Source organism: Eurosta solidaginis, chromosome 3 (genome assembly GCF_040869045.1).
Source record: "Eurosta solidaginis isolate ZX-2024a chromosome 3, ASM4086904v1, whole genome shotgun sequence".
Lineage (NCBI taxonomy): Eukaryota > Metazoa > Arthropoda > Insecta > Diptera > Tephritidae > Eurosta > Eurosta solidaginis.
Window position 1 is genome coordinate 48388857 of NC_090321.1, and position 26536 is coordinate 48415392.

The 26536-nt window shown below is 37.3% G+C and overlaps 1 protein-coding gene across 4 annotated transcripts in view; it reads left to right on the top strand.

Moving 5' to 3' along the window:
- Positions 1-7381: 7381 nt before the first annotated feature.
- Positions 7382-26536, top strand: part of CalpA (calpain-A) — a 97120-nt gene continuing 77965 nt past the window's right edge. Inside the window, exons 1-2 of one of the 4 annotated variants that reach the window (XR_010950574.1) lie at positions 7382-7778; positions 22326-22514. Coding sequence is in view for 3 of the 4 variants with exons in the window: in XM_067771581.1 (XP_067627682.1) it covers positions 22341-22514 (174 nt within the window). In the remaining variant the exon portion in view is untranslated. Of the gene's footprint in view, positions 7779-7865; positions 8003-22325; positions 22515-26536 lie in introns of those variants that run through there. The other 3 variants (XM_067771581.1, XM_067771582.1, XM_067771583.1) reach the window with 3 other exon arrangements.

Consider the following 26536-nt stretch of genomic DNA (forward strand, 5'->3'; position numbering starts at 1 on the left):
TTTCCTGCTATAGGGAAAATTTGTGTACCAAATTTTATTACGATCCGTTAATTTTTATTCGAGTTATGGCTCCCGAAACATAGAAAATAGCCTAGTCATAAAAGGGGTGGTGCCACGCCCATTTTTTTAAATTTCAAGTTTTCCTATTGTTATAAATACACTTGGGAAATAAAATACCATTGATATAAAGCTTTTTTTTACAAAGATATAGCTTATTTTTTTCGTCCACGATCCTTTTAAAAATCTTTTATATAAAAGTGGGCGTGATCCTTAACCGATTTCGTTAATTTTTCCTCAAAGCATTCCTTATAGTAAAGGCAACCTCTTTGCCGAATTTTTTTACGATAGGTTTAACGATTTTTGATTTATGATTAATAATATTTGTAAAATTGATTTTATCACAAGTGGGCGGTGCCACGCCCATTTTTAAAAAAAATTTTCAAATTTTTATCAAGTCTCAATATCAGTCCACACGTGAAATTTCAACATTCTAGGTGTATTATTTACTAAATAATCAGATTTTTTGTGTTTTCCAAAATGTTTTATATATAAAAAGTGGGCGTGGTTATCATCCATCATTTTCAATACCAATCTATTCTGGGTCCAGATAAGCGCGTGTACCAAATTTGGTGAAGATATCTCAATATTTACTCAAGTTATCGTGTTAACGGACAGACGGACGGACGGATATTGCTCAATCAAATGCAAAGCACTCTGAGTATAATAATCAGTTCAGCTATTACTTTCAATTACTCGCTCATATATATTGTCATGCCGAATGCGAATCAAGTAATACGATCACGTTGTTTTTACGTGGCGAGTCATATGATCACAAATGTTACGATTTGGCCCCAGTTCGGAAGGTATCAAGTTAGAAAGTCCGGAGGTACTCATAACTTCGATATTTCAGATTTTAGAGTTAGCTCCCTCTTGATCTACGCAGTTGTGCGATATATAAGGTAAGGTTATGTATCTAATAATAGCGTTTTCTTTTCTGGTTAAAGTGTTACGCTTTTTGTACGCCGCGCAAGGGTTGTTGTTCTATTCTAAAAAACAGGCAACGCCTTTACGGGGTAATTCGTTCTTTTGTGAAAATTGTTGCCTGCTCGCAACGCAACTCTGTGAAACTCTCAAATCGCTCTTAAGTTCCACATATACTCTGTTAATATGAGTGAATATGGTGAGTTGAAATGTTCTTCGTATACACTATAAATCAGGGGCCATATTCAGTAACTATGAGTTTTGAAATGTACATTTTTCTTTCATAGAAATTATATGAAGAAAAAGTGTACATTTTAAAACTCACAGTTACTGAATAGGGCCCCTCAGCCGACCACACATATACTAAAACAATTGCATAAGTGTGTGTAAAAATTGAGTGACAACTCCCCACAGTGTGCTAAGTGAAAATGTGGACTGTGTAAAAAGGACTTTGGTTATTTGATTTCAAGCTAATCCTGACTATATTTACTTATTTATATTCGTATAACTAAGAACGCGGAGGTCGAGCTAGTCAGATAAAACTTTTTTATAAAAGAAGGTATGGTCAATGCAAAATTTACTTTAAAAAATGCACTTTTTCATTAAGAAAGAACAATAAAACAAAGTAAATGTAAAGATAGAAATATATATTCAGCCCAATTCTAAACGAAAATTCCGTGCGAGTTTTCTCCCTTCTCCCATTCCTCGTATTCTAAATAAAAATTCCTTGTGAGTTTTTTCACTTCTCCCTTTCCTCCTATTCTGAACAATGTTCGAAAAAGCGGAAACCGGTTATGGGAGAAAAGTAGGTATTATGAATGTGAGGGAGAGGGAGATTTCTCTGCCATTTCATAGGAGTTTTTTCACTTGTTAAATTAAAGGGAATGCATCAAAATAGTTAAAGGAAATTGGTTATTTTAAGAAAGAACACTTATTTGTACAAATTTGTGCTAAAAGATGTATTTATATTCTACCACAATATTCTCACTGTTAATACAACAACAACTACAAATACAATATTCTTTATTTTAAGTCGAAAAGTATATCATAAGCAACGGTAGAGCTCTTGGTATACAAATTTGATGCAGCCATCCAGAAATTGCGCAAGGATTTTTTAATAAGGCTTAAATAGATTTTGGCATATGATGAAGGACGAATTCAAATCAACTTGGCCGCCAGAAAATTGCTTTGCTGAAGGGAAGCAGGCAACTCCGGCAGATTTGTGTTATGTGGCCGTCTTCTTCCTATCTTCCGCTGTTGATGTTGCTGTGGCACCGATTCATTACTCAATGAAATGCAATAAATACTGTGCAATGTTTATATTTTATTTCTTAATTTCCAACAAATTTGCAACAATAATTAAACTTTTCAATTTTTGAAACAAAATAAGAAATGTGTAACGAAATTTCAATTGACAAAACAGCTGACTTCGAAAATTCGAAATTCCTATTCCCCAATTATTGTTCTCCCTAGGAGAACAGAATTGGAGGAATTTTTCCGCGGGAATAAAAAAATCCGCGAGAACAAAATTCCGCGAGAATATTTAGAATTGGTCTGATTTTCAAAACATAAACAGCCCAATTCTAAACGAAATTCCGTGCGAGTTTTTTCCCTTCTCCCATTCGTATTCTAAATAAAAATTCCTTGTGAGTTTTTTCACTACTTCCTTTCCTCGTATTCTGAACAATGTTCGAAAAAGCGGAAACCGGTTATGGGAGAAAAGTAGGTATTCAGCCCAATTCTAAACCAAAATTCTGTGCGAGTTTTTTCCCTTCTCCCATTCCTCGTATTCTAAATAAAAATTCCTTGTGAGTTTTTTCACTTCTCCCTTTCCTCCTATTCTGAACAATGTTCGAAAAAGTGGAAACCGGTTATGGGAGAAAAGTAGGTATTATGAATGTGAGGGAGAGGGAGATTACTCTGCCATTTCATGGGAGTTTTTTCACTTGTTAAATTAAAGGGGATGCATCAAAATAGTTAAAGGAAATTGGTTTCTTTTAAGAAAGAACACTTATTTGTACAAATTTGTGCTAAAATATGTATTTACATTCTACCACAATATTGTCACCGTTAATACAACAACAACTACAACCACAATATTCTTTATTTTAAGTCGGAAAAGTATATCATAAGCAACGGTAGAGCTCTTGGTATACATATTTGATGCAGCCATCCATAAATTGCGCAAGGATTTTTTAATAAGGCTTAAATAGATTTTGGCATATGACGAAGGACGAATTCAACTCAACTTGGTCGCCAGAAAACTGCTTTGCTGAATGAAAGCAGGCAACTCCGGCAGATTTGTGTTATGCGGCCGTCTTCTTCTTAGGTTCCGCTGTTGATGTTGCTGTGGCACCAATTCATTACTCATTTCAGTGAATACCACATGAAATGCAATAAGTACTGTGCATTGTTTATATTTTATTTCTTAATTTCCAACAAATTTGCAACAATTAAACTTTTCAATTTTTTAAACAAAATAAGAAAAGTGCAACGAAATTTTAATTGACAATACAGCTGTCTTCGAAAATTCGAAATACCTATTCCCCAATTATTGTTCTCCCTAGGAGAACAGAATTGGAGGAATTTTTCCGCGGGAATAAAAAAATCCGCGGGAACAAAATTCCGCGAGAATATTTAGAATTGGTCTGATTATGAATGTGAGGGAGAGGGAGATTTCTCTGCCATTTCATAGGAGTTTTTTCACTAGTTAAATTAAGGGGAATGCATCAAAATAGTTAAAGGAAATTGGTTATTTTAAGAAAGAACACTTATTTGTACAAATTTGTGCTAAATAATGTATTTAAATTCTACCAAAATATTCTCACTGTTAATACAACAACAACCACAATATTCTTTATTTTAAGTCGAAATATATATCATAAGCAACGGAAGAGCTCTTCGCATATTTAATGCAGCCATCCAGAAATTGCGCAAGGATTTTTTAAGAAGGCTTAAATAGATTTTGGCATATGGCGAAAGGCGAACTCAACTCGACTTGGCCGCCAGAAAATATTTATATTAAATTGTCAATATTTATTAATAATTAATTAATTATTATTAATTATTAATAATTAATATTTAAATTATCAATATTAATATGTATGTTCAAAGGAACTTAATAATACTAACTAAAACGTATTAAAAGTCACTTTAACATTGCAGCATATTGTTTTTATTATGTGCCGAAAAGTAGCATAGACTTTTCCTTTTGCATTCACTGTTGATTTTAGTGAGTGACAAGCGAAAGCAAACGATCGTGATCACACATCGTTAGTGTCGGTGTGAAAATACGAACTCAAATTGCACAATGTGCAACTTTTGGCCGGCTTTGCTATAAATGTTGAAAATTATCTGAGGTAGGGGTAACTCTATTAAGGCTTTACTATTTACTTAGGCAACAATTTATTTCAGAAAAGAAAACGCTATAATACAAGCTGAACGTAAATAAATCGACTCAAACAAAAGTTTTTGTACGAGTCGATTTTCTGGTCGATTTCTGGACGTTCAACCTTTAAATGACTTGAATTACTATAAGTAAATTAATGGTAGAATTTCAAGAAATCAGGTTGAAAATTCTCCGAAGAAAAAGGTATCTATAACGACACTTGTTGTGCTGTCGTACAGTAAGCCTTTTATAAAAGAAGATTCCGGATGAGATGCTGAGAAAATATTGGTGGGAATCGGATTCATTTTGGACCTCTCTAAAACCACGCTTTCTTAGTATCACATCTTTCTTGCCTTGGTGTATGGCTCGGAATCATGGACGGTGAGGATAGAAGACCTAAATGTATCTAGGGGGGTTTAATGATGAGCTGTAGAGCAATACACACCCATGGGCACAGTGTCCCCCAGCGAGTTAAGGGGTCAGAATATACCCGCGGTAGGTATGCCTGTCGTAAGAGGCGACTAAAATACCAGATTCAAGGGGCTGTGTAGCGCAACCCTTCAGGTTGGCAGCGCAATATGCAGCTTCTCCAAACCCAATTGTCAACCTCACCTATCCGCGGCGAATCCTGTTTCACTAACAGACGAGGCTCTGGCGACCCCAAGCTCCTCATGGAACTTGGGGGTGGGGAGGGAGGGATGGCCTGAAAGTTTAATGTGGCCAGATAAATCGTTCCCGAGATGGTCGGGCTAGCACCTTAATGGTGCTGTGTTACCGGAGCGTACCGAATCTGTATCCCGCAAACGACCATGACATCGATAACACTCCCCAAAGCCTTCGGGGAGCAACCTTATCGCTACAACAACAACAACATGGGCACAGTGCAACGAACAAATAGTGGCTAGGCCATGTTATGCTAATGAAAGAAGACCATATTTTTCAGAAAGCTGTGCCATCCGCAACCGCATTTGGAAGTAGAAGAAGGGGGAGACCTCCACTGTGTTGGAAGAAACGGTACTAATTGACGTCGGTAATCCCAAGGCGAACACGGCTGGCGTAACTTGTTGTCTAGCGGCCTAAGGCTCCTAGCCGATAAAGGTGCTTAGAATATTTCCGCTGTAGTCATGTCTGTCATAAGAGGCCAGTAAAATCCAAAGACCGAAGGGTTGTAGGTTAAAAAAAATCGGTTCCGAGGCGGTCGAACTAGTACATGATTCAATCAGCAATTAACTGCCCATATTTTTAATACTACATAAGTCTTCAGGCAGTTTTTCTGTGGTTGAAATACAACATCAACAATGATGAAGGGAGATCAATTCTTCCATCTTTTTCTGACAGCTTGGTGGAGGTCCCTCTTCTCGCTACACACGAACTCGGGTGTAGATATTATTATTATTTTTGGCACGTTTTTTATCTACGGGAGTGTTATCGATGTGATGGTCCTTTGCCGGATACATATCCGGTACGCTCCGGTAACAGAGCACCATTAAGGTGCTAGCCCGACCATCTCGGGAACGATTTATATGGCCACATTAAACCTTCAGGCTATCCCTCCCTCCCCACCCCCAAGTTCCATGAGGAGCTTACCAAAGCCTCCATGTCGATAACTGTTTTCTGTGAAAATGGGCGAAATCGGTTGAAACCACGCCCAGTTTTTATACACAGTCAACCGTCTGCCCTTCCGCTCGGCCGTTAACACGATAACTTGAGCAAAAATCGATATATCTTTACTAAACCTAGTTCACCTACTTATCTGAACTCACTTTATCTTGGTATTAAAAATGGGTGAAATCCGACTATAACCACGCCCACTTTTTTGACATCAAAAATTTCGAAAAATGAAAAAAATGCCATAATTTTATACCAAATGCGAAAAAAGGGATGAAACATGGTGATTGGATTGGTTTTTTGACGCAAAATATAACTTTAGAAAAAACTTTGTAAAATGGGTGTTACACCTACCATATTAATTAGAAGAAAATGAAAAAGTTATGCAGGGCGAAATCAAAAGCCCTTAGAATCATTTCAGGAATACTGTTTTTGGTATCAAAGAGGATAAATACAATAAGAGCCGTCACTCGTTATTTTTTTGGCATTTACTTGATGTAAACTGTGAGGTAGTCGCTACTTTTGTTTTATGAGGGACATTTTTGAATTGCCTTCCATTTATCCATGTGTTGTTGTCACTTTATGCAAACGTGTTTTTTTTGGAAAGAGAATTAAATAATTAATTAAATACAGTTGTCACTTTATGCAAACGTGTTTTTTTTGGAAAGAGAATTAAATAATTAATTAAATACAGTCGGAAAAATAAACACAAATACCCCCTGAAAATGTACAGAAGACATTTATAAACATCTCGCCCAAAAAAAAAGTAACGACTACCTCATAGTTTACATCGAGTAAATGCCTAAAAAATAACGAGTGACGGCTCTTATTATATTTATCCTCTTTGGTGGTATTACATATATAAATAAATTAGCGGTATCCGACAGATGGTGTTCTGGGTCACCCTGGTACACATTTGGTCGATATCTCGAAAACGCCTTCACATATACAACTATGGCCCACTCCCTTTTAAAATACTCATTACCACCTTTCATTAGATACCCATATCGTACAAACACATTATAGAGTCAACCCTGGTCCGCTTTTGTGGCGATATCTCCAAAAGGCGTACACCTATAAATCTATGGCCCACTCCCTTTTAAAATACTCTTTAATACCTTCCATTTGATACCCATGCCATACAAACACATTCCAGGGTTACCCTAGGTTCATTTTCCTACATGGTGATTTTCCCTTATTTTATTTTTAAAGCGCTCAGCTGAGTATGTAATTACACCCGAACTTAGCCTTCCTTACTTGCGTAATTTTAGTACGGTTATTCTCGACCTTCTGGCAACACTCACTGATACAAATGGGAAATGGAGCAACATGAAATTGAGCAAAACAGCATGCCACAAGTTTTTTCAATTTCTTTTTTATACATTCAAATATATGTATATAAGCGCCAACTAAATTTATAAAAATTCTCTACAATATAAAAAACAATATTTTATTCTAGCAGAAGCATACTTAAAATAAACAAGTTTTATGTTGGTGCTAATGGTGCAAGTGCAATACCTTTTGAAACAACGACATCTCTAAACGCCACTCAACGGTTCAATTTATTTATCAAGTCAACAAAAGACCGCACAGTGTATAAAGCAACTCTTGGAATGTGTTGTGATGCTTAACCCACATACATATACATACATATACGTAGATATGTGCCAATGTCGGCCAGCTGACTTTCTCTAGATGGAATCAATTTTGGATAAGTAAATACAATTGTTTGTTGAGTGCTTAACTAGAAGATTAATCAACGTGTAAACAAATATTAATAAAGAAAGAAAAACAAAAGCAGGTGGGTTTAATGAAACAATGTAATTTTGTGTATTTATCAGTATGGGGTTTGTGTATATGAATTTTGGTACCACAATTATTGGTGATGTCATAAAATTCAGTGGATTAGCATAATTCGTTACTAATCAATTGACTAACATTGCTGGAAAACGTGCTTGAACAGGTAGTAATAGTAAAAAAATTGCGTGCTAATATTGTTATTTAGTGCCAAGAGGAAAAATATAGGTGGGCATCTTTCCTTTTTAATTATTCTATAAGTTGTAATATTTCAATCTTTCGGATATTTATAGATATTTAGATATGTATTAATATTGTGTATTACAACGAATTTACTTTCTAAAAGAATCAAAGACTACTATGGCGTATGTTAAAATTATGGTTTATGTATAGATTTGTTATAAAATTTGCAATATGGCCGACTTCCTGTTATTTCTTTCTACCTATTTAATGTAATTATTGTACTTGCTATTAGAAAAATTCATGAGTAATGTAAAACGATAAATATGTGCATATATAATTATAACATATACATATTTATTTTCTGTAATGTAATCAATAAAAGATTATATCAATTTATTGTGCTTGTTGTGGCTGAGGCGGTGTTTAGAGTCTTAGGCCCGGTTTTCAGTAGTTGGTTAAGCTAAGCTTAAACTAAGTTGGCTTAAACTCTAGTCAAATTCAAACTCCAGTTGAACTACTGAGCAGTTTTTCAGTCACAGTTTAAGGCCGCCTTTGGGGTATGCATTTTTGTGCGGCAATATTGGTTTTTAATTATCTAGATAATTTGTATATACGGCAACAGCTGGATTTTGTTTACCCAACAAACATGGAAAAAAAATAGTCATTTCATATCATTTATTGATAAGTCACATTAGTACAATGATATCTATGACCTCTTATAGTACATCAGTATATGGAACATCAAAAATACATAATAAAAAAATAAATAAATGTAAGGCCCTATAACCTCCGAAGAGATCTAAGGCCGAGCTTCTCTTCCAATTTGCGTCGTGCCCCTCTTGAAATTCTCTAAAAATTGGCCGGACGGGACCTACATGTTTTATGCCAACTCCGAACGGCATCTGCAGGGCAGATGAGTTTTCACTGAGAGCTTTTCATGGCAGAAATACACCCGGAGCGCTTGCCAAACACTGCCGAGGGGCGACTTCGCTTAGACCAATTTTCTTCTAATTGAAAAACCTTATTTCTAAAATTTTGATGTTGCTTTGCCCACGGTGGCCGCCGATCATTATCATGACATAAGAAGAAAAATACAGATATAGAAAATAAAGCATGAAGTCAAAAATGACAGACAACATTATTTAGATAGCGAAACTTGTTAACAAATGAACTTGAGAGTTTTCATGTATTTCACCGGTAGTAAGCTTATAAAACTGCCTTAAAGTTGCTTTTAGTAATACTACTGCGAATGAACATTGGTATCGAGTTCGAAGTACGAATGGCATTGACAAAGAATAGCCGCGAGGAGGTAAGGTAGTTATAGATTGGTACAATCAGATCGTGAGTCCGAGATGGCCTGGGGAAAATTATCTTATCATAAAGATACCTAGGTTCCTTACATATAATAAGTCTGCAGAGAAAAATACAATTTCTGGCCTTCAGATAGTCAGCTATTTCATACCCTAGTAATTGTGTTCTCCAATTCGAAATATGGTCCAGCGAAATATATATATAGTTCCGGAAATATCCAACATCATTATTTAATTATTCTTAACCAGATAGGTCTCGAGTTGATATCCAACTTCATTCTCCAACCACTATCCAAACTTTGAGAAATTTTGTAAAATTTTATGTTTTCGATTTGATCTCCAACGTCATTAATATTTTCCAATTATTATCCTAATTTCGAGAGATTTTGAGAAATATAAGGTTCTCAAATGAATATTCAACACATTTCTCTAGATACTCTACATTGGATATCGAGTTGAGGTGGAGTTGAAAAAATCTCCAAGGTGGTACCACCAAAACCAACAGCTGTTTATTGTGAGAAATAAACACCTGGTTGATAGCAGTAATGAAGCGTAATTAATCAAAAATAAATTATATAGGCGGCCGAGTTGGTGTGATGGTAGCGAGCTCCGTGGTAGGCGGATATACTGAGTTCACGCCCCGGGCAAAGCCGTTCGGAGTCGGCATAAAACAAGTAGGTCCCGTCCCGCCAATTTTTAGGAACAATTAAAATGAGCACGACGCAAATTGGAAGAGAAGCTCGGCCTAAAATCTCTTCGAAGGCTATCGCGCCTCATATTTATTTATTTTTTAAATTATGTATATATATTTTATTTTATTTTCGTGAAAATACTGTAGTATGGAATCTTACATTTGGGTCCAGTTAGAGAAGCACAAGTTAATTAAATTTTTTCAACTTAAGTAATAAGATATAATAATAGCATTTTTTGCTTTATAAAAAATTCACACTTTAGCTGAGTACGCTATGATTCTCGAGTTGAGCCACTGTTCCGAAACAACTATTGAGATTTTAGAAGTATGCGTAGTTGTCAATATGAGCTCTAATGGTACTCAAGCCCAAATGCTTGTTGGGTATATTCGACGCCATTTCGAACGAACGCAAATAACTGATAGGTTAACTAGAGTTTAACCCTGCCAGATGGGCCGCTTAAGCTCAGCTTAAACTTCAGTTAAAGTGCACTGAAAAGCTGCAGAATAAGTTTAAGCGTAGTTTAACTGATAAACTGAGTTGAACTTGTACTGAAAAACCGGGCCTTATTAGTAGTAATGTCATAGCTTAACTATTGTAGTGCTTTCCTGCGCAAAATACTACGTGCTTAGTAATAGATTCATGTTTAGAACAAAAACAATAATATTCGTTAATTTCATGCATGGTGACCTTAAGTAGGTATGTTATTATGATGTAGATTAGTCATCCAATGCTAAGTAGTGGAAATTCGCGCTAATTTTGACCGGGTTGCAACAACGCTCATCAGTAACTTCAGGGTTATTGGCCTGAATGAAAACACCATCTGAAGCCAAACTACTCTCCTCTTGTTTGTTTTAACTCACCGGCAGGTGTCGATGGTGATACTTTCTGGGTTGGAAGTCTATCATCTACTTCAATTATTGCAAAAAAAACGCTGCAGTATACGGGTGAAGTTTCTTTTATTTGTTGTTATTTTGTCCTACTTAAACTGTCATCGAAGTCCTCTAACGGTAGTCCAAGGAGCCAAGCAGTTTTAACAGGGTTGGACGATAGCGATGCTGATATTAGGGGCGTAGGTTCCACATTATAATTGAAAAGATGGTAAGTGTCATGTGGGCACACATCGCATACATTGCGTATGTCAATGTTGATTCTAGAGAAGTAAGAGATAGTGGATAGTGTATGTTGACAACGGGGTTCACCGGGTGCGATCTAGCAAAAGTTTCCCGATTTTGTGTGGATTAGGCTTAGGGCCTCCTTATGCTTATCTGGATTAAACGGGTGCGTAGGATGCCACATATACTGCTTGCGGAGATGTTTCCTTGCTGTTGTTGTTGTATTAACAATAAAGCCACTCACCGAAGGTTTTGGGGAGTGTTATTGATGTTGATGGTTCTTTGCCGGTTATAGATGCGGTATGTTCGGGTAAAAAGCACCATCATGGTAGAAATACTAGCACGACCATCTCGGAAACGATTAGTATGACCACATGAAACCTTCTAAGCCAAAATAGCAGATCCACCCTCTTCTGTTAATTTGGAAACATCGTTATATACCGTTATACAGCGCAATATATTTTTTTTTTCAAACCCAATTGTGAACCTCACCTATCCGTGGCGAATCCTGTTTCATTAACAGCCGAGGCTCTGGCGGCTCCGAACTCCTCATGGATCTAGGGGGTGGGAGGGCGGGATGGCCTAGAAGATCACATGTTGTCATAACAAATCGTTCCCAAGATGGTCGGGCTTGGTACCGGAACGTACCGGATCTGCATCCGGAAAAGTACCATCAACTCGATAACACTCCCCAAGGCCTTCGGGGAGTGTTCTTATCGCTACAACAACAACAAGGTTTTGGGGGTGTTATCGATGTTGATGGTCCTTTACCGGATATAGATCCGGTAGGTTCCGGTAAAAAGCACCATTAAGATACTTGCACAAACATCACGGGAATGGTTAATATGACCACATTAAACCTTCTAGGTCAAAATAGCAGATCCGACCTCTTCTGTTAATTTGGAAACATCGTTATACACGTGCATAGTTTGATCTGCTATTTCGGCAGCCTTTCCCCACCCCTCGGCTCTGTTGTGGCATCATGATCACTTTCAAAGATAGGCACGATTAGGAAAACCATTTCTTAAGTCTTTTAATGTTGTGATTTGCAGGGTTTTAATCAAGGCTCTTCGGTGTGGTAGACAAGCACGCTACTTTCATATGCACTGAAAAACGGGTATACATACACGAGTCCAAAAATTGTTCTCCGCTGCTTGCCTGCAGAGGATAAATAAATAAATGCAAGGCGCGATATATCTAAGAAGGGATGGAATCTGCATGTTGTACGTCGACTTCGAACGGCATCTGTAAGGCAGACGATTTTTCACTGAGAAGCTTTTCATGGTAGAAATACACTCGGAGTGTTTCCAAATCACTACCGAGGGGTGACCCCACTTATAAAAACGTTTTTCAAAGTTTTTAATGTTGCTTCGCCTAGTAATTCAACAAAGGACCTTCGATATGGTAGGCGGAGCACGCTACCACTACACCACGGCGGCCGCCGTCCTCCTTATGGAAATATAATCAAGCCAAGCGGCTCAGTTCTGCTGGTGAATTCATTTCTCCCACCCAAGTTAACGCAATAGTTGTTTACATTTTGTAAGGAAACCGAATTTCTTTCCATACCGCCTTGACACCTACAAAAGCTGGCTCGTGTCAAGTTCTTATTCGCTACCTTCTCTTAGATTTGAGGTACATTGCAAATTAGATCAATGGGACGCATGCAGGTATAAAAGCGCACTGATAAAGTCCATACATCTCATTGACGGTGGGTTTTAACTAGGGCGTCGGCATATGCATTTAACAATGACGACATGTTTTCTCTGGGTATACAAGTTCGCACTCATCGGCATTATTGTACCTGTAATTTGATCATTTATTAAATTTTGTATGTAAATTCTTAATGGTGTGGTAATAAAGTTGAACGAACGCATACCAAAACGCTATGTGCAAAGTGCAATGAACTCTATCACTTAGAATGTGTGAAAGTCAGGCCAGCTGATCTTGAATATTTACACAAGACCGGTACAGAATTTATATGTGCTGCGTGCGTGGATGCTCGTCGGAATTCCCTCCGCTCGCCCCCACCAATCATTAACCAGGATGATTCAAACGTCAACAGCTCTGCCTTCGTAATCGCTCATCATTCTAACTCATTCTAACACCAATCCAGCCGAGTTACCAATAGCCGGTGCTGGCGCTAATAGTGACAATATTGAGCTATTTAACTTGCTGAAGTTTTACTCATCCAAACAATCAACTGCCTTACAATTGGTCCATGTGGCACAAAGTCTGACCGAATTTTCAGCTCGATCTTAGATTTCGATGCTTCCGTGTTAATTGAAACTAGGCTCAACCCCGACTTTCACGACAGTGAGTTTTTCGACTCGAATTTATTCAACGTTTTTCGCAAAGACAGAGATTGTTTGAAAACTGACTGTTCTTTGGGTGGTGGCGTACTGATTTCGGTCAGACGTAACTTAAGGTCCTTTGAAATTATTCTGAGTAATCCTGATACCATCATGGATCAACTATATGTTTGTATCAATGGTTTGTCAACTCATGGATCATTGTATGTTATTGGCTCTTATATTCCACCTATCAGTTCAGCTGATACGTATAAAGCACATACTGACAACATCATCAATATTGTGCTTAATAAACTAGCTGACAACCATCTTTACGTTCTTGGTGATTTCAACCTTCCAAAAATCTCGTGGTGTGGAAGCTACTCCAAATATAATCTAATTCCTACCAATGCAACTGCGGAACAAAAATCTTATTGTATTGATAACATATTGTAACGAATTTACTGCAAATCCTATTATTTGCCCTTTTGCTAAGTTCGTATCGCTAAACTGTTGAATAAATAACTCCAATATTGAATAATGGAAAAATGGCCTTTATTAAAGTACTTCACAATAACACGTATACTTTGCAACTAGCTGGCTTAATAACCAAACTGACTGATAGCTTAAATGAAACCGATCTATTGCCCGACAGATAGCGTGCTTAACTGAAACTGCCCATAGCGCCTCTACCGCTGATGCTTTTATACTCAGTGATTTCCTCGTGGCATCTTCTAGGCGTTTCCAGAATTATTTAGTTAGTTATAAATTTCTCAGCTACAACTACAGATGCATAATTCTTATAGCTTCTCTCATACCCCATACGCTTGTATGTGTGAGCGACACTTCCACAATCACAATTGCATACCTTTAGGAGCATTTCAGATAAGATATCTGCATGGGCTTGTGCGTTGCTCTCAGCTGCGTGTCGGGGAAACTGGGGTACATTTGACTTTGGGGCACATTTGGCTATGGGCTTTTCGATGTTAGGCCAGTACAATCAATCGAATTTATAAATTAGGAATGGTAAAGTATTTGATTGTACTCAGTTCCATGAAGTTTGCCAGTTAGTGCGTACATTTTAGCGGAGCAGCACGTGTTTTTCTCCTTTTTCGACATTCTGTGTTATTTTGTGACAGTGATACGTAAGACATTTGTGATGTCAGTTGAGTTATAATTTTAAATAACCAAGTGAAATAAACTAATATTATTTCCACTAATTTCGAAAAGATTTCCGAATTTGATACCAAACGAATTTAAAAGGTAAGAAAATTTCAATAATTGAAATAAACGAAGATGGGGCACATTTTACATTTTTGAAGGGGGTACATTTGACAAAAGTCAAATGTACCCATCTTAGTTCTTATTATGTATATAGTGAGTGTACCATTGTCTGGTTTTCGGTTAATATTTAGGAAATATGGTTCGTAATTACAAAAAGAATACTGATCGGTGTGCTATAAACGAAAAAAATATTATCAACGCAATAAGAGATATCAGAAATGGGAGAGAGACTCAAACTTCAGCTGCAATCAAATATGGAATGAAAAGAACAACTCTAGTCATGCGTTTGAGAAAAAAATTACTTTCAGGCGATATCTCAGATTCTTGAAATGACAGCATCTCAGAAGATCCTTTCAAATACCAATCGAAATACACAGCAAGTCAGACATTTACTAAACAACAAGAAATCGATATTTGTGAATACGTCAAGAAATGTGCAGTCAATATGTTGTTCCCACTACTTGGGAGAAATCAAAAGAAGCTGGAGATGATGGATTTCTTAAAAGAAACCCTTCTATCTCCCTTCGTAAACCTGAAAAGATCAGCTTGGCAAGACTACGTGGCTTTACTAAATCAGCAGTGGAAAGCTTTTTCATAAACCTTGCTTCGATATATGAAAAATATTCATTTCAAACAAAGGATATCTATAATTTGGACGAAAGTGGCGTAACTACGGTGATGGAACCTATTAAGTTAAAAAATAGTATAAGTACGTAACGGCCAAAATCGCTAAGGCGGTTAAGCGTCAATTAATGATTATGATCGTATTTATACGTTTGAGAGTATTTTTAGTTTATTTGGAAACATGCTAATTTGTGCAAATATTATATTTCATCTCTGCAGATTTATGCTGCAAAGGGACAACGTTCGGTTTCTCAAGCATCTTCCGCTGAACGTGGCAGTTTGGTAACAATCGTCGGCAGAGTTAACGCTTGCGGAAATCGTTTGCTTCTAGTTTATATATTTCCTCGTGTACAATTTAGTGAAAGATTTAGAAGTGGATGCATGCCGGGTTCATTGACAATGAATACAAAATCCGGATGGCGAATTTCAGAAGTCTTTGTAAATTTGCTGAAACACATTCAAAAATTTACGAATCGTTCGACTGAAAACCCCAATCTAATTCTACTTGATAATCATGCATCACATTGCAGTTTAGAGAGCATTAACTATTGCGCAGAGGCCGGAATTGTATTACTTTCTTTTCCTCCACATACTTCCCATCATCTTCAACCACTGGATGTATAAGTTTTCGGCCCTTTTAAGCAACTTTGCCGCAAAGCCTTTAACGATTTTCTAGTCACAAATCCTGGTAAACAAATCAGTATATTCGACATCGCAACATTAACCAAACACCCATTTCAAAGATCATTCTCTCCCGAAAACTTAATGAACGGATTCAAAGCAACTGGAATTTATTTTCTCAATACCCAGGTTTTTCAAGATGAAAGCTTTGCACTGGAGGCTGTTACAGATGAGTAAGGCGCACCCGTTGTTCTTGAAAGGTTAGACGATATTATTTCATCGCAAAATATTATAATGAACACAGAAAGCAACATAAGTGATTCTACGCCATGCGCCAAACCAGAAACTGTCAGGCCTATATCGCAACTTCATGCGTCCAAGAAATCCTGAAGAAACGCCGCTTCTCTCCTAACGTGTTCAGCTGAAAAACGAAGGATTGAGCAGGTTACTATGAAGAAAACTTTTCATAATGCCAAACGCACTCTTAAATTTTCACAGAAAAAACAGCGCAGGTAAAAGAAAGCAACCGAAAGAAAACGCCAAATTAAAGTGGAATCATCTGACGAAAGTATGAGTGATGTTAGCTACGCTGAGATAATTGATTCTAATGGATTCGGTGCTGACGATGTAGGTTATCTTGAATCTCGGGCAGATGATATGGAAATACACAAAATAACTGATGATGAAAAGTTGGATGTGGGAGATTATGTCCTAGTTAAATTCCAACAAAACATCAAAAAGACCGTGTTCTATATGGAAGCATTTGGCAACTGCACTTTTAACATAACTTTTTTTCGAAAGACATCTCTTTCGAGTTTGGTCTTTGTCTGTAATTATGCGCAGTGAAGTAGAGTTAAAGCTGCCGATTCCTGAAAATCCTACTTCTACTTCACGTTATCGTACAAAATATATTTTTAAGAATTATTTATCAAACTATTATATAAAATAAGTTTTAATACTTTGGTTTCTTGGTATTTATATTTTCTAGTTTCGGACATGTAATTAAAATATTTGAATTCTGTTTTTGCACAATAAAAATAAAAAGACTGAATAACAAAATGCTATTTTATTTTATATAAAATACAACATAAACGTTTTTCTTTTTCAAATGCATATATGTGTCAAATCTTCCCCTCCTAAAGTCAAATATGCCCCGTGACAGAGGTACATTTGACAAAGTGGCCTTTCTCCAAAAATTTTAAATTAAAATGCAGTACGGCGTCCCTTGGAAGAAATTCGGCCAAAATTGTTAAGTTGAAAAATGCCATTGTGGAAAGCAAAAATTCTTTCTCTTATTGTTCAATCACGCTTCGAGGAACATGGTTTCAAAAAAAAGTGTCAAATGCACCCGAGTTTCCCCTACCTACATATGTGTAGACATAATGATTGATTCGTTTATGTAGATACATAATGATAGATCTATGGATGTGCATGCAAGGCGCTGCTTAGCATCGGCTTAGAGATGGCAGCATCCCTTAGTTTTGCTAATATTCGTAACATTGCCCTCCACCTAAGTCTGATCGTCCCGATCAGACAAATCTCTCGATCTAAACGCTGCTAGCATCTCCAAATGTACCACTCTTCTACTCCGTGGTTTCCCAGTGGTTTGTATGCGGTAGATGGTATCACTGATCTTCTTCACAACTTTGTACGGGCCTTCCCAACTGCACCGAATCTTGGATGGAACACCTTTCCGCCGGTGAGGGTTGTATAGCAGTACCAAATCTCCCTCCCGGAAACCTTCCGAATTATTTTCCTTGTCGTACCTGTGTTTCATCTTACTACTCATTATCCTTTCCCTCGCACTCTGTTGTTTGGCCAATGAACTACTTCGTAGAGCTTGCGCTTGACGGATTGGCTTCGCATAATCAGTATCGTTCCCACGTTTCACAACAGTAGTGCGCCCCGGCTTGGAACTACCCTCGCATTCTTTCTGGGAAATTCGTTCCTTCGTTTTTGTGCGTCCATTAGGGTTTGTCAATGCCAGTGTTTCTCTCGCAGGTACTCTTGATTTCGCTTTATTTGGCCCATTCGATCCATCAACCTTTACCTTTGACTTTCGTGGTCTTTGTCGAGTCTTCTCCACCAGTACCCTATTACTGCTGAACCCTTTCTCCAAACTAAAGTTAAGTGGTATATCCTGGTTTTTATAGCGCATAATCTTTCTCCGCATATCGATCCTGATGTCATGGTCAACTAAGAAGTCCACTCCCAATATGACTTCATCAACAATCTCCGCCACAATGAATTTGTGTAGAACCATGACCTTTCCAATTAATACCTCACATAACACTTCTCCTTGGACTTGATTATACTCGCCAGTGACCGTACGCAACCTTGCTCCAGGTAACGTTTTTACTCTCCTCTTGACCAAGTCAGATTGAATTACGGAATGAGATGCGCCCGTATCTACAGTCAGTACACGCTCCTTGCCATCCAGCTTTCCTTCGACGGTAAGACTGCTCGATTTTCTTCCAATTTGCGACACAGATATCACAGGACATTCAATAGCTGGGGCAAGTTTTCGTTCTTTACATCTGACACGCTCTTGCTCATCTCCTCCAGCTTTGCGTTTACGGCCACCCACATTTCGGAACTACTAGGCTCAAGATCGCAATGACGTGCAATGTGACCGCATTTGAAGCATTTTATAACTTTTTCACTCCGCTCTTGCGATCCTTTCAGCGTCTCCAATATTGCGTCTACCCACTCTGGCCTTTCTACTTCCACACGGCGTGCTTTGAAACTGGCTTACACAGAAGCGACACTGTTTCCTGAATCAGAGCTTGTGACACCGTTTCTGTGAATGTTGGCTTTGGGTTTGCGTATGTAGCTCGCTTTGTTTCGACGTCCCGTATGCCATTTATAAAGTTTTTAACTTCGTATTGCTTGCTGAAACAGCTGGGCGATTTAGTTGCAACTCCTCTATACGACCTCTCAAAGCATCCACCTCGGCCTCGATTTTTTCCTCAAACTGCGTTATTTTCTCATCCATGCGCACTTCGAGTTGTACTGTTATGCGTGTCTCTTGTTCTTTCAGTTGTGCTTCCATCTTTGATGTAATCTGTGCCGACATTTCTGAAATACGCGTTTCTTGTGCTTCAATCTTCGATGTTATGCTTGTCTCCTGCGATTCCAGTTGAGATGCCATCTTGAATGTTATGCGTGTCTCCTGTGATTCCAGTTGAGATGACATTTGTGATGTTTGAGCAGTTATTGCAGCCAATATCCTGTTCAAGTCTGTGCTCGTAACTGTCTGCGATATTTCGTTTTTCTCTTCAATTTTTGTTGTTGTATCGTCGACATCAAGACGAAAGACATACTCTTCCACGTTAATTCCTTCTGCTTCCATTGCCTCTCGTAGTCGTGCCTGAAGTTCGAGTTTAATGCCGGTTGTATTCAATGCACGCACGGCTCTCCAACTCCTTCTTCAGTTGCTGGATCTTCAATTCACTGAACTTTGCCATGTCCTTGTTGTTCTCTGGAATTTATTCAACAATCCCACTTCTGACACCAATTGTAACGAATTTACTGCAAATCCTCTTATTTGCCCTTTTGCTAAGTTCGTATCGCTAAACTGTTGAATAAATAACTACAATATTGAATAATGGAAAAATGGCCTTTATTAAAGTACTTCACAATAACACTTATACTTTGCAACTAGCTGGCTTAATAACCAAACTGACTGATAGCTTAAATGAAACTGATCTATTGCCCGACAGATAGCGTGCTTAACTGAAACTGCCCATAGTGCCTCTACCGCTGATGCTTTTATACTCTGTTATTTCCTCGTGGCATCTTCTAGGCGCTTCCAGAATTATTTAGTTAGTTATACATTTCTCAGCTACAACTACAGATGTATAATTCTTATAGCTTCTCTCATACCCCATGCGCTTGTATGTGTGAGCGACACTTCCACAATCACAATTGCATACCTTTAAGAGCATTTCAGATAAGATATCTGCTTGGGCTTGTGCGTTGCTCTCAGCTGCGTGTACCTACATATGTGTAGACATAATGAATGATTCGTTTATGTAGATACATAATGATTGATCTATGGATGTGCATGCAAGGCGCTGCTTAGCATCGGCTTAGAGATGGCAGCATCCCTTAGTTTTGCTAATATTCGTAACAATATTAAGTCTTGATCTTGTTCAAATCAACAGTTTTACTAACAAGCTTAATCGAATTCTTGATTTCATTTTTGTTAGTACGAATCTAAATACTTCTATTTCTGAATGTATTTCGCCTATCTCATCAGCAGATCGGCATCATATCCCATTGTGCCTGAAGGTTGAATTCTATGAGTTCATTGCCTATCAATGTGATTTCCAAAAATTGAACGCTTGTTTTCTTAATACTTGTTGTTATTCTCTTCTCTCCGGAATGGATCTAAATGATTGCTATTCTGCATTTAAGTCCCATGTCTTCGAAATCTGTTCGGCGAATATTCCACTTAATCGTAGGAAGCCCTTCAAAATTCCGTGGTATACTCATGAACTAAAACGACTTAAGAACCAGCGTAAAAAGTTGCACAAAAAGTTCCTAAAACCTCAAGAACTAAATCATCTGACCCTGTACAAGCAGCTGTCAAAGAAATTTAACTGCATCAACAAATTTCTTTATAGAAGCTAACCCCAAAAATTTTTGGCATTTTAAAAAATCTAAAAAGGCTGGTGCTGGGGTGCCTGCAACTGTATTTCTGGATAATAAACTGGCTAACTCTCTTATAGACATTGCTAATTTGTTTGCTGAATTTTTCCAATCCAACTTCACAATTGATGAAGTAGTTTCACCAAATAATCATAGTCACTCTAACCATCAGGCAATTTTGAATTTTGGCGATCTGCCACTTACCTCCAATGACATTATTAACGGTATTAGAGGATTGAAAAACTCTACTCAAACTGATCGAGACGGATTAAGTGCTGTCCTCCTAAAAAATTGTCCTGCTATTGTTGTCCACCTAATGATAATTTTTAACCAATCTCTTAGCTCCGGGATCTTTGCGGATATCACCCCAATTTTAAAAAATGGTAAGAAGAATGATGTTTCAAACTATAGGCCAATATCTAAGTTATCTATTATTTCGAAACTCTTCGAAGGGATTGTAAAAGAAAAAATATAATTTGCAGTAAAACACTGTATGCTGCCAAATCAGCACGGTTTTGTTGTTGGTCGGTCTACAGTCACTAATTTAGCAGTGTTCAGTGAATATTGCTTGGATGCGTTCTCATCTAGCCATCAAATGGATTCCCCAAGGCATTCGATAAGGTATCTCACAATTTGTTGCTACGAGAGTTAGCTTCGCTTGGTTTTCACTCCACGTTCCTAAATTAGTTGTGTTGTGTTCCTACCTGTCGAATAGATGCTGTAAGGTATCAATCGAAGGTGTATCCTCGAAGTTTTTTACTGCCACCTCTGGCGTACCCCAAGGGAGTATCCTAGGTCCTCTTCTCTTCATTTTGTTTATTAATGATATTGGCAAATGTTTGACCTCGTCAGAGTTCTTACTCTATGCTGATGACCTAAAAGTCTTTTCAACAATTAAACGTCTGATGCACAGTGTCTACAAGAAGACATCAATAGATTAGCACTCTGGTGCCGAGACTCGCATCTATTTCTTAATCTTAACAAGTGCTATCATATGACGTTCGCAAAAATCCACAATGCCTTACCAACGACATATAGTATCTCAGGTGCTCCTCTTCAATCCCTATTCGAGATCAAGGACCTTGGTGTCATCTTCGACTCCTCGTTCTCGTTCAATAACCGTATTAATTACATTATCTCTAGTGCGTATGCCTCTCTCGGCTTCCTAAGACGTAATAGCATACATTTTTCAGATCCATATACCCTGAAATTGCTTTACTCATCGTTTGTACGCTCCAAACTTGAATATGCGGCCTTTATTTGGGGGCCGTACCAAAAGTTTGCAATTGACAGAATTGAACGAGTACAAAAGGGTTTTTCTCAAATTTTGTCTTAGATCTCTATAATTCTCCGACCCAATCCCTTCCTATACCTCCCGCCTGCTTCTTATTAATTTACAATCCCTAGCAATTAGAAGGACAACGCTTTCTTTGTCTCTGATTTATGGAATTATTAATGGTGACGTTGACTGCCCATCCTTGCTGAGCTCTATTAACTCTCTTATACCACCTAGGTCTCTACGTTTTTATTATTCATTTTATATTAAACTTACGTCTACCAACTATGTGCGAAATGCACCTATAACGCGTGCTCTGCGCGAGTTCAATGAGATCTCTAATTCAATTATGCTTGATTTTTCTTTTTCGAAATCTATTTTCGTTAACTTACTTAACTCTGTTTTGTAGTAATATTGTTGAATTTGTTTTAGTCAGTTAGAACCGCTTTTGTTTTTGACTTTTCGAAATAAATAAATAAATGGATATTCTTTATTTTTATCTTTCTAGAAACCCTCAACCAAAATGGATGACTTGACGAATTTCCTAAAGGCGGCAGGAAAAGAGTTCCTAAATGCTGCTGGCGATGCAGCAGTGGGTGCAGCCAAAGAGGTTGTCGGGTCGGTTATTAATGAAATTTTCATTAAAAAAGAGGCTGACACAAAACGAGTGCTTCCAAGTATTAAAAATATGCGAGTTGTAAGTATGAAACTATTTTTATTCAGAACGCTGCAAAAACGCTCCACGTCATCTGACTAGTCATTTACGGTCATTGTAACTGTTATATTCATAGTCACACTTGCATGGGTGAGAGTAGATTTTTGACGAAATATTCTGTTTCATTCCTATTAATGGGATTGTGCATTCCGCTCCCGTGTGACTGTGTGCGTTTTTGGTCACACGAGTTTTGCAGGGAAGGATACGTATAAAAATGTATGAAATAAACATAATAGGGATATTCTCTGTGTGTGGAAACCAGAGAAACGTAGTTTTCCATTTTACTGTCAAACACTTTCTACAAGCAACAAACATTGTGAATAAGACATGTGTGATATCTTAAGCATTGACGTGAAAATAACAAATACCCATGGTTCAACTATATGGTTGGCTCATCTCTACAGCACCAACATACCTTTGTTCAGATTGTCAAAATCTGCGTGTTGGTGTTGGGCGAATGGAATGGAGCGAAAACATAAAACTTTGCACTTCTTGTGTGTTGTGTGAAATAATGCGCTAAATTAGATGGATTTACTAAAAAACTAACTTAAAGTGATGTACAACTATTTTTTAAATAAAAAAGTGACCACCACGGCAAAAAATAATTGTCTGTGTTGGTTACATTTTCCGCTTGCCATCTCGTGTTGACAATCCCTATGCCAGTGGAATGAAAAAAATTAAATCAGCTGATGAGATGACCAACCATATAATTGAGCCATGCAAATACCTATACACGATCACCTGATTTTTAAAGTTACCGGCCGTATGCGCCGCCATTTGGAACATGCTGTCAAAGCGTTGCAAAAGTGGTAAAAAGTAGCCACGATAAGATATCCCACTTGTATTGTACGCAATTGGCGGCCGCCAAGTTGTAAGAAAAATTAAAAGGAGCACGACTCAAATTGGAAGAGAAGGTCGGCCCAAAACCTCTTCGGAGGTTTTCGCGCCTTACATTTATTATACTCTGGTGAGCAGAGCTCACAGAGTATTAATTTTGTTCGCATAACGGTAATCCGTAACGGCATAAACTAATCACAGAGTATATTAATTTTGTTCGCGTAACGGTAATCCGTAACGGCATAAACTAATCGAGATAGATATAGACTTCTATATATCAAAATGATCTGGGCGAAAAAAGAAATTCATCTAGCCATGTCCGTCCGTCCGTCCGTAAACACGAAAACTTCAGTAAATTTTGAGGTATCTTAATAAAATTTGGTATGTAAGTTCCTGGGAACTCATCTCAATTCGCTATTTAAAATGAACAAAATCGGACTATAACCACGCCCACTTTTTCGATATCGAAAATTTCCAAAAACCGAAAAAGTGCGATAATTCATTACCAAAGGGGAATAAAGCGATGAAACTTGGTAGGTGGGGTGCAGGATACAAAATTAGTAAAATTTTGGACAATGGGCGTGGCACGGCCCACTTTTAAAAGAAGGTAATTTAAATGTTTTGCAAGCTGTAATTTGACAGTCGTTGAAGATATCATGATGAAATTTGACAAGAACATTACTCCTATTACTATGTGTGTCAAAAAAAAAAAAAAAAAAATGAGCAAAATCGGATGACGAATACGCCCACTTTAAAAAAAAAAATTTTTTTAAGTCAAATTTTAACAAAAAATTGAATATATTTACAGTATATAAGTAAATTATGTCACCATTCAACCCCATTAATGATATGATGCAACAAAATACAAAAATAAAAGAAAATTGGAAAATGGGCCTGGCTCCGCCCTTTTTCATTTAATTTGTCTAGAATACTTTTAATGCCATAAGTCGAACAAAAATTTACCAATCCTTGTGAAATTTAGTAAGGGCATAGCTTCTATGACGATAACTGTTTTCTGTGAAAATGAGCGAAATCGGTTGAAACCACGCTCAGTTTTTATACAAAGTCGACCGTCTGTTCTTTCTCTTGGCCGTTAACGCGATAACTTCAGCAAAAATCGATATATCTTTACTAAACTTAGTTCACGTACTTATCTGAACTCACTTTATCTTGGTGTGAAAAATGGGCGAAATCCTAATATGACCATGCCCACTTTTTCGATATCGAAAATTTTGAAAAATGGAAAAAATGCCATAATTCTATACCAAATACGAAAAAAGGGATGAAACGTGGTGATTGGATTGGTTTTTTGACGCAAAATATAACTTTGGAAAAAATTTTGTAAAATGGGTGTGACACCTACCATATTAAGTAGAAGAAAACGAAAAAGTTCTGCAGGGCGAAATCAAAAGCCTTTGGAATCATCGAATATTGTTCGTGGTATTACATATATAAATAAATTAGCGGTACCCGACAGATGATGTTCTGGGTCACCCTGGTCCACATTTTGGTCGATATCTCGAAAACTCCTTCACATATACAACTAAGGGCCACTCCCTTTTGAAAACCCTCATTAATACCTTTAATTTGATACCCATATAGTACAAACACATTCTAGAGTCACCCCTGCTCCACCTTTATGGCGATATCTCGAAAAGGCGTCCACCTATAGAACTATGGCCCACTCCCTTTTAAAATACTCTTTAATACCTTCCATTTGATACCCATGTCATATAAACACATTCCAGGGTTACCCTAGGTTCATTTTCCTAGATGGTGATTTTCCCTTATTTTTTCTCCAAAGCTCTCAGCTGAGTATGTAATGTTCGGTTACACCCGAACTTAGCCTTCCTTACTTGTTTTATTTTTTTATTGTACGAATTGGCAACAACAAAATACATTTGTGAAACAATCCCTGCAAGAGCACTTTCGGTTAGATTGATAATGATCTCAATGGAAGTTTTTAGGAGTTTATAAAAGAAAACTTACAAATATATGCGTCTCATCTTCTTCCGTATTCAATGTTGAATTTCAAGATTTTTTCAAAAATTTGTTTTTTACCTAATTGTTCTTGGGTTGTTTTCGGTTGATGGTTGCCATGGTGATTTACTAAGGTCGCCCACGATCTGGTGCATTTTCATGCAAATTCATAACATTGTCACCTCAAATGCAGTTAATCTTGAGTTGCCTTAATGTATATATATATAATTGGAAATAATTGCTAATTTATTAAATATTACTTTCGCATCCTCTATTTGATATTAATTACAACTTTTACTACTTTTATGCGGCTTAATTGAAATAACTTAGGTGGCGGACGTAAGTTTCATAATATTTACTAATTCATATGTATTTATTAGTTAATAATAGGGCGGGTCAAATTGTATGGAGAAAAAAACTTCAGGTGCACATCCAGTTTCTGAATCTTTGGGTCATACTGAGTATATTATCCATGGGACCAAAGGTCTGAAATGAATTTCGAGCCTCCTTAATTTTGTTAGAAAATTGTATATCCCAATCCGAATCCGAATTTGACATTTATTTTCATGTATTTTATTTGTGAGAGCCGCTATTCGGATTGGGATATAAAATTTTCTAACAAAATTAGGGAGGATCGAAATTCATTTCAGACCTATTGTCCCATGGACAATACTACTCAGTATGACCCATAGATTCAGAAACTGGATGTGCCTCTTCAACAATAAATTTGACCCACCCTAGTTCATAACAATATAAATTAATAAATAAAGAGCAATTGCCAGAACACGATGCATACATACATACATATGTACAGAGCGAATTCTAATATAGCTGTAACTATTTCAAGGCGTATATGTAATACCCCAACAGATGATTGCTTATTATTGATTAGTTTGCATACAGCGCCGTGTACTTTAGTATGTCAGTTAGTCGAAATCAATTAAAATTTTTCTTTTGAATTGACATCGTTCTGCACGGCGAATTGGTTGAATTCCCTTTGCCACCACCTGGTATGGATTCGCCTTGGACTATTTTTATCAAACGTCGTAAAATAAACTAAAATTTTTGTTTTCGATAATTTAACTGAAATGTCTGTGTTTTCGAAAAAAAACCCTACCACACCACAAGGAAAATTTAGAAACATGAAAATTTCAAAATGCGATATCTCAGCGAAAAAAATGATATTT